The sequence below is a fragment of the Hemiscyllium ocellatum genome, chromosome 15 (genome assembly GCF_020745735.1).
Source record: "Hemiscyllium ocellatum isolate sHemOce1 chromosome 15, sHemOce1.pat.X.cur, whole genome shotgun sequence".
Taxonomy (NCBI): domain Eukaryota; kingdom Metazoa; phylum Chordata; class Chondrichthyes; order Orectolobiformes; family Hemiscylliidae; genus Hemiscyllium; species Hemiscyllium ocellatum.
In genome coordinates this window covers 63,592,380-63,605,071 of record NC_083415.1, presented here as the reverse complement: position 1 = coordinate 63,605,071, position 12,692 = coordinate 63,592,380, and the positions used below count along the sequence as shown (strand labels likewise).

Genomic DNA, 12,692 nt, shown 5'->3' with positions numbered 1-12,692 from the left:
CAAGGACCTGCATGTCCTCGGTGGAGTGGGAGGGGGAGTTAAAGTGTTGAGCCACGGGGTGATTGGGTTGGTTGGTTCGGGCGGCCCAGAGGTGTTCTCTGAAGCGTTCCGCAAGTAAGCGGCCTGTCTCACCAATATAGAGGAGGCCACATCGGGTGCAGCGGATGCAATAGATGATGTGTGTGGAGGTACAGGTGAACTTGTGGCGGATATGGAAGGATCCCTTGGGGCCTTGGAGGGAAGTGAGTGTGGAGGTGTGGGCGCAAGTTTTACATTTCCTGCGGTTGCAGGGGAAGGTGCCGGGGGTGGAGGTTGGGTTGGTGGGGGGTGTGGATCTGACAAGGGAGTCACGAAGGGAGTGGTCCTTGCGGAACGCTGATAGGGGAGGGGAGGGAAATATATCCTTGGTGGTGGGGTCTGTTTGGAGTTGGCGGAAATGACGGTGGATGATACGCTGTATACGGAGGTTGGTGGGGTGGTAGGTGAGAACCAGTGGGGTTCTGTCTTGGTGGCGGTTGGAGGAGCGGGGCTCAAGGGCGGAGGAGCGGGAAGTGGAGGAGATGCGGTGGAGGGCATCGTCGATCACGTCTGGGGGGAATCTGCGGTCCTTGAAGAAGGAGGCCATCTGGGCTGTGCGGTGTTGGAATTGGTCCTCCTGGGAGCAGATGCGGCGGAGACGAAGGAATTGGGAATATGGGATGGCGTTTTTACAGGGGGCAGGGTGGGAGGAGGTGTAGTCCAGGTAGCTGTGGGAGTCAGTCGGTTTATAATAGATGTCTGTGTTGAGTCGGTCGCCCGAGATAGAAATGGAAAGGTCTAGGAAGGGGAGGGAGGAGTCTGAGACAGTCCAGGTGAATTTCAGGTCGGGATGGAAGGTGTTAGTAAAGTTGATGAACTGTTCAACCTCCTCGTGGGAGCACGAGGCAGCGCCGATACAGTCATCGATGTAGCGGAGGAAAAGGTGGGGGGTGGTGCCAGTGTAGTTGCGGAAGATGGACTGTTCCACATATCCTACGAAGAGGCAGGCATAGCTGGGGCCCATGCGGGTGCCCATGGCAACTCCTTTAGTTTGGAGGAAGTGGGAGGATTGAAAAGAGAAGTTATTCAGGGTGAGGACCAGTTCAGTCAGTCGAAGGAGGGTGTCAGTGGAAGGGTACTGGTTGGTGCGGCGGGAAAGGAAGAAGCGGAGGGCTTTGAGTCCTTCGTGATGGGGGATGGAGGTGTACAGGGACTGGATGTCCATAGTGAAAATAAGGCGTTGGGGACCGGGGAAGCGAAAATCCTGGAGGAGGTGGAGGGCGTGGGTGGTGTCCCGAACGTAGGTGGGGAGTTCTGGGACTAAAGGGGACAGGACCGTGTCGAGGTATTGGGAGATGAGTTCGGTGGGGCAGGAGCAGGCTGAGACAATGGGTCGGCCGGGGCAGGCAGGTTTGTGGATTTTGGGCAGGAGGTAGAAACGGGCGGTGCGGGGTTGTGGGACTATGAGGTTGGAGGCGGTGGATGGGAGATCCCCTGAGGTGATGAGGTCCTGGATGGTCTGGGAGATGATGGTTTGGTGGTGGGAGGTGGGGTCGTGGTCAAGGGGGCGATAAGAGGAGGCGTCCGCGAGCTGGCGTTTGGCTTCAGCGGTGTACAGGTCAGTGCGCCAAACTACCACCGCGCCTCCCTTGTCTGCGGGTTTACCCCGCACCTTTTCCTCCGCTACATCGATGACTGTATCGGCGCTGCCTCGTGCTCCCACGAGGAGGTTGAACAGTTCATCAACTTTACTAACACCTTCCATCCCGACCTGAAATTCACCTGGACTGTCTCAGACTCCTCCCTCCCCTTCCTAGACCTTTCCATTTCTATCTCGGGCAACCGACTCAACACAGACATCTATTATAAACCGAATGACTCCCACAGCTACCTGGACTGCACCTCCTCCCACCCTGCCCCCTGTAAAACGCCATCCCATATTCCCAATTCCTTCGTCTCCGCCGCATCTGCTCCCAGGAGGACCAATTCCAACACCGCACAGCCCAGATGGCCTCCTTCTTCAAGGACCGCAGATTCCCCCCAGACGTGATCGACGATGCCCTCCACCGCATCTCCTCCACTTCCCGCTCCTCCGCCCTTGAGCCCCGCTCCTCCAACCGCCACCAAGACAGAACCCCACTGGTTCTCACCTACCACCCCACCAACCTGCACATACAACGTATTATCCGCCGCCATTTCCGCCACCTCCAAACGGACCCCACCACCAAGGATATATTTCCCTCCCCTCCCCTATCAGCGTTCCGCAAGGACCACTTCCTTCGTGACTCCCTTGTCAGATCCACACCCCCCACCAACCCAACCTCCACCCCCGGCACCTTCCCCTGCAACCGCAGGAAATGTAAAACTTGCGCCCACACCTCCACACTCACTTCCCTCCAAGGCCCCAAGGGATCCTTCCATATCCGCCACAAGTTCACCTGTACCTCCACACACATCATCTATTGCATCCGCTGCACCCGATGTGGCCTCCTCTATATTGGTGAGACAGGCCGCTTACTTGCGGAACGCTTCAGAGAACACCTCTGGGCCGCCCGAACCAACCAACCCAATCACCCCGTGGCTCAACACTTTAACTCCCCTTCCCACTCCACCGAGGACATGCAGGTCCTTGGACTCCTCCACCGGCAGAACACAACTACACGACGGCTGGAGGAGGAACGCCTCATCTTCCGCCTGGGAACCCTCCAACCACAAGGTATGAATTCAGATTTCTCCAGCTTCCTCATTTCCCCTCCCCCCACCTTGTCTCAGTCGGTTCCCTCAACTCAGCACCGCCCTCCTAACCTGCAATCCTCTTCCTGACCTCTCAGCCCCCACCCCACTCCGGCCTATCACCCTCACCTTGACCTCCTTCCACCTATCCCACCTCCATCGCCCCTCCCCCTAGTCCCTCCTCCCTACCTTTTATCTCAGCCTGCTTGGCTCTCTCTCTTATTCCTGATGAAGGGCTTATGCTCGAAACGTCGAATTCTCTATTCCTGAGATGCTGCCTAACCTGCTGTGCTTTGACCAGCAACACATTTGCAGCTGTGATCTCCAGCATCTGCAGACCTCATTTTTTACTCCAGACGTTAATGATTCATTATAGAACCATTTACCCAGTTTTGCACTGTATTCCTTGCTGACCTTAGCTGTCAGAAATCTATCAATCTCAAAGATGTTACCTTTGTATCATCTGTTGTCACTTCTTTGAGATGTGGGGGTGGAAGGGGGTTGGTTAGTGTTGGTGGAAAGGGCTCCACCATTTCTCCTGAATTGTGTCCATAGTTGGGATCGCTGAGCTCCTGGGATGTCAGTGTATGAAGAACAACTCTCTGTATGATCAAGGACAGATGTGCCCTGCCAATCACAGGGAGGGAGAGCTGTAACTGAGGTGTATTGGTGAGATGTTTCAACAATCCCACATGATTTGTTTTAAGTGAAGATAAGTGTGTCTGGCAATTTGAGTGACAGTCCCAGATGCACTGCCAATAGCATCTGGTTAACTCTTAACCAGCTAACCAGGTGAAAGCATCATGGTTCCTCCTCTCACCTGGTAATATGTTGGAGCTGACAACTCCATCATGTCCTTGTGCCACATGCTTCAAGGTGGCAGCTCACCACCTCGTTCTCAAGGGACCATCAGGGATCAGCAATAAACAATGGCCACGTCTCAGGAATTAATTTTCAATGTAGTTGGGATCAATTTTGTTTATTATTCTTTCATGGGTTGCGGGAATCATAAGGAGAGCCCAATCCTAAATGCTCTTGAACTAAGTGGCTTGCTATCTTTTGAAGGACATCTAGAAGTACCGTGCTGCTGTGGGTCTGGAGTCACATACGGACCAGATCAGACCAGGATGGCAGCATTTCTGTTGCCTTAGGGCAGTGGAAAAGCAGATTTTACAAGATGGGCGTCAGGATTTCCCTGACTTCTGAAGATCCTGGTTGAGGTGTCAGGAACCCCCAAGCTGCTAACTTTGAATGTGCAGTGAATCAGAGGATCAGAGCTTCATTTAAACCAACAGGAGTCAAACCAGAAGCACCAGGCTTAGCCAAAGGAGCAAGGGTTTAACTACAGAGCATTGTTAAAGCTGTCAGTGGGGCATTGAATTAGTGGGACACTGTATCAGTGGGGTATTTGACCAGAAGGGTATTTAATCAGAGGGGTATTTCATCAGATGGATAATTAACCAGAAGAAAAATAAATATTGAAAGAAAACTCCTTTCATGATCTCACTTGATCCCAAAGGATTTTGTAACCCTCCTTCCCAGCAATTTTAAACAGTAAACGTTGGCCCTGGAAATGAATGGGAACACCAGCCAGCCCTAGGTTTTATTCCATTCCCCACTGCAAACTCCCACTGACAGCAACACGCTGATGGAGACTCTGTTGTTAGTGTTGATCATTGAGGAATAAGTACTGGGGATAATTGCCTGAGAATCATGGCAGTGGTATGGAATATTTTAGCAGCCATGTGAGAGAGTAGTCAGGTCATGGATTAGCATCGGATTTGAATACAGCTCCTCTGACTCTGCAACACACCCTCAGTACCTCACTGGGATGCATCTTTCTTACCTGATTTAGGTTTATATAAGACTCTGGTCTCATAAAATCAAAACAGCATAGGATATACTAGCAAATGTAGATCATTCAGTCCATCATATTTGCTCCATCTGTTCATTACCATCTGAGAGGAAGTTCCTCCTCATCTCTATCTTAAGTAGGTGACTGCTTATTCAGAGATGTTGTCCTTTTGGTCCTGGACACCTCCATAAGGAGAACCAACTTTCCACATCTACCCTGTCAAGTTCCCTCAGTGTTTCATTCTTCTAAACTTCCATGAGTACACTCTCAACCTACTCAACCTCTCCCTAAAAGACAATCCTTCTACACCTTGTATCGGTTAAGTGACCCTTCTCTGGACTGCCTCCAATGTCACAGAGTTATAGAGATGCACAACACAGAAACAGATCCTTCGGTCTAACTTGTCCATGCTGATCAGATATCCGAAGTAAATCCAGTCCCACTTGTCAGCATTTGGCCCATATCCCTCTAAATTCTTCCTATTCACATACCCATCCAGATGTCTTTTAAATGTTGTAATCGTACCACTTCCTCTGGCAGCTCATTCCATACACACACCACACACTGGGTGAAAAATTGCCCCTTAGATCCCTTTTATACCTTTCCCCTCTCACCTTAAAGCTAGGCCCTCTAGTTCTGGACTCACTTATTCCAGGGAAAAGACCTAGCCTATTTACTCTACCCATGCCCCTCATGATTTTATAAACCTCTGTAAGATCACCCCTCAGCCTCTGACGCTCCAGGGAAAATACTCCCAGTCTGTTCAGTCCCTACAGTTCAAGCCCTCCAACCCTGGCAACATCCTTGTAAACCTTTTCTGAACCCTTTCAAGTTTCACAAAATCCTTCTTATAGGAGGAAGACCAGAACTGCACGCAGTTTTCCAGAAGTGGCCAAACCAATGTATAGCCGCAACATGACCTCCCAACTTCCATTCTCAATGCACTGACCAATAAAGGAAAGCATACAAAACACCTTCTTCACTATCCTATCTACCTGAGACTGCACTTTCAAGGAACTATTAACCTGCACTCCAAGGTCTCTTTGTTCAGCAATACTCCCCAAGACCTTACCATTAAGTGTATTAGGTAAAAACAATGACTGCAGATGCTGGAAACCAGATTCTGGATCAGTGGTGCTGGAAGAGCACAGCAGTTCAGGCATGATTTCGCTGCTTGTTGGATTCTGCCTGAACTTCTGTGCTCTTCCAGCACCACTGATCCATTAAGTGTATTAGTCTTGCCCTGATTTGCTTTTCCGAAATGCAGCACCTTGCATTTATATAAATTAAACTCCATTTGCCACCCCTTGGCCCATTGGCCCATCTGATCTAGATCCCATTGCACTCTGAGGTAACCTTCTTTGTTGTCCACTACACCTCCAATTTTGGTGTCATCTCCACGCTAGACATCCGAGGAGATAGGGGAAGTGTGAAATGAATATTTTTTGTTAGTATTCACACTGAAAAAAGACAATGTTGTTGAGAAGAATACTGAGAAACCGTCTACTAGACTAGATGGGATTGAGGTGTTAGCAATTCTGGAAGTGTGAAAATAGACAAATCCCTTGGACCAGATGGGATTTATCCTAGGATTTTCTGGGAAGGCAGGGAGAAGATTGCAGAGCCTTTGGCTTTGATCTTTGTGTTGTCTTTGTCTACAGGAATAGTGCCAGAGGACTGGAAAATAGCAAATATCGTCCTCTTGTTCAAGAAGGGGAGTAGAGCGAACCCTGGTAATTATAGACCAGAGAGCCTTACTTTGGTTCTGGGTAAAGTATTGGAAAAGGTTATAAGAGATAGAATTCATTATTATCTAGAGAGGAATAAGTTGTTTAGGGATAGTCAACACTGTTTTGTGATGGGTAGGTTGTGCCTCACAAACCTTATTGAGTTCTTTGAGAACAAAGAACAAAGAATAAAGAAAGTTTACAGTCCAGGAACAGGCCCTTCGGCCCTCCAAACCTGAGCCAATTCAAATGTACTGTCTAAACCTGTCGCCCAATTCTTAAACATCTGTATCCCTCTGCTCCCCACCTACTCATGCATTTGTCCAGATGCATCTTAAATGAATCTACCGTACCTGCCTCTACCATTTCTGCGGGCAACACATTCCAAATGCCCACCACCCTCTGTGTGAAGCACTTACAGTGTGTATCCCCCTTAAACTTTTCACCTCTCACCTTGAAAGCACGATCTCTTGTTATTGAAACCTTCATCCTGGGAAAACGCTTGTCTCTATCCATCCTGTCTATGCCCTTCATGATTTTGTAAATGGTGACTAAACAGGTGGAAGAGGGTAAAGCAGTGGATGTGGTGTATATGGATTACGTAAGGCATTTGATAAGGTTCCCCACGGTAGGCTATTACACAAACTATGGAGGCATGGGATTAAGGGTGATTTAACGGTTTGGATCAGAAATTGACTAGCTGAAAGAAGACAGAGGGTAGTGGTTGATGGGAAATATTCATCCTGGAGTCCGATTACTAGTGGGGTACTGCAAGGATCTGTTTTGGGTCCAATGCTGTTTGTCATTTTTATAAATAACCTGGATGAGGGTGTAGAAGGATGGGTTAGTAAATTTGCAGATGACACTAAGGGTCGTAGAGTTGTGGATTTTGCAGGTTACAGAGGGACATAGATAAGCTGCAGAGCTGGGCTGAGAGGTGGCAAATGGAGTTTAATGCAGAAAGGTGTGAGGTGATTCACTTTGGAAGGAGCAACAGGAATAAAGAGTACTGGGCTAATGGTAAGATTCTTGGTAGTGCAGATGAGCAGAGAGACCTTGGTGTCCATGTACATGGATCCCTGAAAGTTGTCACCCAGTTTAATAGGGTTGTTAAGAAGGCATTCGGTGGGTTAGCTTTTATTGGTAGAGGGATCGAGTTTCGGAGCCACGAGGTCATGCTGCAGCTGTACAAAACTCTAGTGCAGCTGCACTTGGAATATTGTGTACAGTTCTGGTCACCGCATTATAGGAATGGTGTGGAAGATTTGGAAAGTGTTCAGAGGAGATTTACTAGGACATTGCCTGGTATAGAGGGAAGGTCTTATAAGGAAAGGCTAAGGGACTTGAGGTTGTTTTCATGAGAGAGAATGTTGAGAGGTGACTTAATTGAGACATATAAGATAATCAGAGGGTTAGATAGGGAGAGCCTTTTTCCTCAGATGGCGATGTCTAGCACGAGGAATTAAAGCTTTATGTCGAGGGATGATAGATATAGGAGAGATGTCAGAGGTAGTTTCTTTACTCAGGGAGTAGTAGGGGCATGGAATGCACTGCCTGCAACAGTGGTGGTCTCGCCAACTTTAAAGGCATTTAAATAGTCATTGGATAAACATATGAATGAAAATGGAATAGTATAGGTTAGATGGGCTTCAGATTGGTTTCACAGGTCGGCGCAACATCGAGGGCCAAAGGGCCTGTACTGTGCTGTAATGTTCTACATTCTATACCTCCTATATTCACATCCAAATCAATTACATAATTGACAAAAAGCAGTAGACCCAGCACCATATCTTGTGGCACTCCACTGGTCACAGGTATCCAGTCTGAGAAACAACCCTCCACCACCACCATCTGTCTTCTACCTTTGAGGCAGTTCTGTATCCAAATGGCTAGTTCTCCCTGTATTCCATGAGATCTAACCTTGCTAATCAGTCTCCCATAGGGAACCTTGTTGAACACCTTACTGAAGTCCATATAGACCATGTTCGCCACTTTGGCCCCAGCAATCATCTTTGTTACTTCCTCAAAAAACCCAATCAAGTTTGTGAGACATGATTTCTCATGAACAAAGCCATTTTGACTATCCCTAATCAGTCCTTGTCTTTCCAAATACATGTGAATCCTGTCCCTCAAGATTCCCTCCAACAACTTACCCACCGCCGATGTCAGGCTCACTGGTCTATAGTTCCCTGGCTTTTCCTTACCACCTTTCTTTAACAGTGGCACCACATTTGCCAACCTCCAGTCTTTCGGCACCTTGCCTGTGATTATTGATGATGTAAATATCTCAGTAAGAGGCCCAGCAATCACTTCTCTAGCTTCCAATTGAGTTCGAGGGTACACCTGATCAGGTCCCGGGATTTATCCACCTTCATGAATTTTAAGACATCCAGCACTTCCTTCTCTGTAATATGGACATTTTTCAAGATGTCACCATCTATTTCCCTACATTCTGCATCTTCCATGTCCTTCTCCATCGTAAACACTGATGTAAAATACTCATTTAGTATCTTCCCCATCTCCTGTGGTTCCACACATGGGTAGCCTTGCTGATCTTTAAGAGACCCTATTCTGTCCCTAGTTACCCTTTTGTCCTTAATGTATTTATAAAATCTTTTTGGATTCTCCTTAACCCTTTTTGCCAAAGCTACCACCTGTCCCCTTTTTGCCCTCCTGATTTCATTTTTAATTATACTCCTCCTGCCTTTACACTCTTCTAGGGAATCACTCAATCTCTGCTGTCCATACCTGATGTATGCTTCCTTCTTATTTTTGATGAAAACCTCAATTTCTCTAGTCACCCAGCGTTCCCTATACCTACCAGCTTTGCCTTTCACCCTTTTAGGAACATACTATCTCTAGACTCTCGTTATCTCATTTCTGAAGGCTTCCCATTTTCCAGCCATCCCTTTACCTGCGAACATTCGCCCACCAATCAATTTTTGAAAGTTCTTGCCTAATACCCTCAAAATTGGCCTTCCTCCAATTTAGAACTTCAACTTTTAGATCTTGACTATCTTTTTCCGTCTCTATGTCAGTATATCTTTCCTTTGATAACGGTCCCAAAAATGCTCATGGTATCCAGCTGCAGTTCAACTACTACCTGGCATAGTTTAGGCAATACCTCCCTATATTTATACCCCACTCCCTTTGATATAAAGGCCAACATTCCTTGTGTTTTCCCTGTTGCCAAGTGAACTTGGATCCTTGTATTTTTTTGTGATTTATACTCTCAGACTCCCAAATCTTTCCTGCAGTTTTTCTCCAAGTTAAATAATCTATCATGTTTTTGACACTTGGGCTTAGCTTCTACAAGGAGAAAGTGAGGACTGCAGATGCTAGAGATCAGAGCTGAAAATGTGTTGCTGGAAAAGCGCAGCAGGTCAGGTAGCATCCAAGGAGCAGGAGAATCGACGTTTCGGGCATGAGCCCTTCTACAGGGCATTCCTGAAGAAGGGCTAATGCCTGAAACGTCGATTCTCCTGCTCCTTGGATGCTGCCTGACCTGCTGCGCATTTCCAGCAACACATTTTCAGCTCTTAGCTTCTACATCCCTCTACAGACTCTTTGTGACATCCTACAGTCAGTCATACAGTCATACAGCATAGAAACAGGCCCTTCGGCCCACGCTGTCTGTGCAAAATAACAAATACCAAACTAAACTAGTCTGTAGCCTACTATGCCCTGGTATGCTAAATGCTCATCCAGATGTTTTTTAAGTGTTTCGACAGTACCTGCCTCCCCATCCTCTCTGGCAGCCTGATCCATATTTCTACCACCCTCTGGATGAAAACACTCTTTCTCATATCTCCTCTAAACCATTTGATCTTCATTTAAACTTGTGCCCTCTGGTCTGAGACATGTCTGCCATGGGGAAAAGATTCTCACAATCTACTCCATCTATAATGTTGTTTACCTCAATCAGATTCTCCCTCAGCCTCCTCTGCTCCAGAGAAAACAATCCCAGCCAATCCAGTCTCTCCAATAATGGAGACTTTTCATCCAAGGTGACATCCTGGTGAATCTCCTTTGCATTCTCTCCAGTGCAATCATGTCCTTCCAATAGTGTGGTGACCAGAACGGCGCACAGTATTCCACCTAACTAATGTTTTATAAAGTTGTAATAAGACTTCCTTGCTCCTATATTCTACACCCAGTTAATGAAGGCAATCATCCCATCTACCTTCTTCCCCACCCTGTCTCCCTATGCTGACACCTTCAGGGATTAATGGGCTTCTCCACCAAGGTCCCTCTGTTCCTCAGTCCACCCTGGGGACCTCCCATGCATTGTGTATATCCTTCCCTTATTACACCTCCCAAAATGCATCACCTCACACTTACCAGGATTGGCTTAATTTACCAGCTGATCAATATCAGACTGGAGCCTAAGCCCATCCTTCTCGCTATCAACAACACCACCGATTTTCGTGTCATTTGCAAACTTGTTAATTATACCATCCACATTCACATCCAAGTTGTTACCGCAGAATACTTGCCTTCCCTCTACTCTTGTGTCAACCACTATCTTGTCAATAGTACATTCCTTTCCCTCAACCAAGTCATGAACATATAGTTTAAATAAACATAGCCCCAGCACTGAGCCCTGTGGCATTCCAGTAGTTACAGGGTTGTTATCTTGAAAATGCTCTCCTTCTGCCATACCTCTGTCTTCTGTTAGTACGCCAATCATCCATCTAATACACTGCCCCCAACACCATGGGCTCTTATCATATTGAGTAGCCTCATGTGCAGTAGCTTATCAAATGTCTTCCTGAAATTGAAACTATATCCACTGCTCCCCTTTATCTATCCTGCTTGTTATCCCCTCAAAGAATTCTAATACTTTTATCAGGCAATAGTTCCCCTTCATGAAACCAGACTGACTCTGCTTGATCAAATTATATATTTCTAAACATTTGGCTATAGCATCCTTCATAACAGACTCTAACGTTTTCCCGATAAAAGGTGTTGGATGGCCGATAGTTCTCCATTTTTGTTGCTTCCTCCGTTCAAATAAAAGGACAACAACATGGTTAACTCTTTGCTGTCTAATGAGTGTGTTGAGTTATATCAAACCACTACTGGGCCAAGAGCAGAGCTAACGAGCACATTCTCAAAACGGTTAGCGATGGGTGAGACACATGCCAGGCATGAGTGCATGAAGGATCCTACCTTCAGCAGCCACTGGGTATTGTTCTCTGTCGCTGTCTCCAGATGGCGGAGTTTCTGTAGGGAGGTATCTGGCTCACTGGGTGGAGCGTCCCGTTGGAGAGCGTTGGTATTCTGCTGCTTGTTGGCTCTGCAGTGACCTGGCTCAGGCAGGACGAAGGTGTAGGTGCAGTGCCCATGCTGGACACGGTGGTAGTGCCCACGTGGACTGTCCGCTCCTCGCCACTGGCTGCTGGATCCAGTCAGACTGACCGAAACCCAAAGTAAATTCAGAGTGAGAGCTGGTACCCACATTCTACCCACTCCCTGTGCCTGCCTTCCTCTCCACCCTGGCCAAAGGCTGGCAGGCACTGTTTGAATGCTGAGTTTATCTCTGGTCTACCTCCTGTCCCAACCACATTCAGGCAGGAACCTGAACCAGTCCGAGACCCAGCAACACAACTCTGACAGGAATGCAGCTTTGCTGCTTCCACCAGCTGACTGTCAAATTCCTTCTGATCCAGCTCCTGTTACATTTAATTCCTCTCTCTGTCTCTGCTTCCCCTTTCTCTTCTTGTCACCGTCTCTGTCTGTCTCTCTGTATATTTCATGTTCCCTCTATCGCTCTGTCTCACACTCCAGCTCTCTGACTCTCACCAACTTTATGTTGCTGTTCCTGCTCTTGTCTGCCTTTCACTGTATCCTCCTCTTGTCTGTCTTTCTCTAACTCTGTTTATCTTTCTCTCTTTCTCTCTCCCTGCAACATTTGCAGCCAATCCTCAAGCGAAACTGAGCAAAGCCAGTCTGCGAGCAACATTAAAAGCTCCCTGATGATTTTTGCAAGTTTTCCTCTGGTTGCCAGTGCAATGGGTGTCGAGTTACAAGATTGATTGGATATGTGATTGGTGACTGAAAGAATGCACAGTCCCCTATCACATCACAACCCAGCAACAACACAAAGTACAGAGGGAATGGGCACAGCACAATCTGCTGCTGATTTGTCAATCAAAACTCCAGCAGGAGACGAGAAAGTTATATCTTGTAGACTCTTGAAGCTCAGCACACACAGGATTTTCCCAAATATCAATCATTTGGATAAAGCACAGATGCAGGAACAGTGATTGGGAAAGTGAAATTAATGTCTTTTCAATTCTCAGTCCTCTTTGGCTGATATGTAAGGCCAGACTTTTAGCTCGACAATTGCTTTGCTT

The 12,692-nt window shown here is 47.3% G+C and overlaps 1 protein-coding gene across 1 annotated transcript in view; it reads right to left on the bottom strand.

Annotated features, from left to right (window-relative positions):
• The window catches only part of angpt4 (angiopoietin 4), a 141,713-nt gene extending 129,394 nt beyond the window's left edge, over window positions 1–12,319 (bottom strand). The window contains exon 1 of the mRNA XM_060836547.1: window positions 11,506–12,319. Within this exon, the coding sequence (XP_060692530.1) occupies window positions 11,506–11,796 (291 nt within the window). The 5' untranslated portion in view covers window positions 11,797–12,319. The remainder of the gene's footprint in view (window positions 1–11,505) is intronic.
• Window positions 12,320–12,692: the final 373 nt, after the last annotated feature.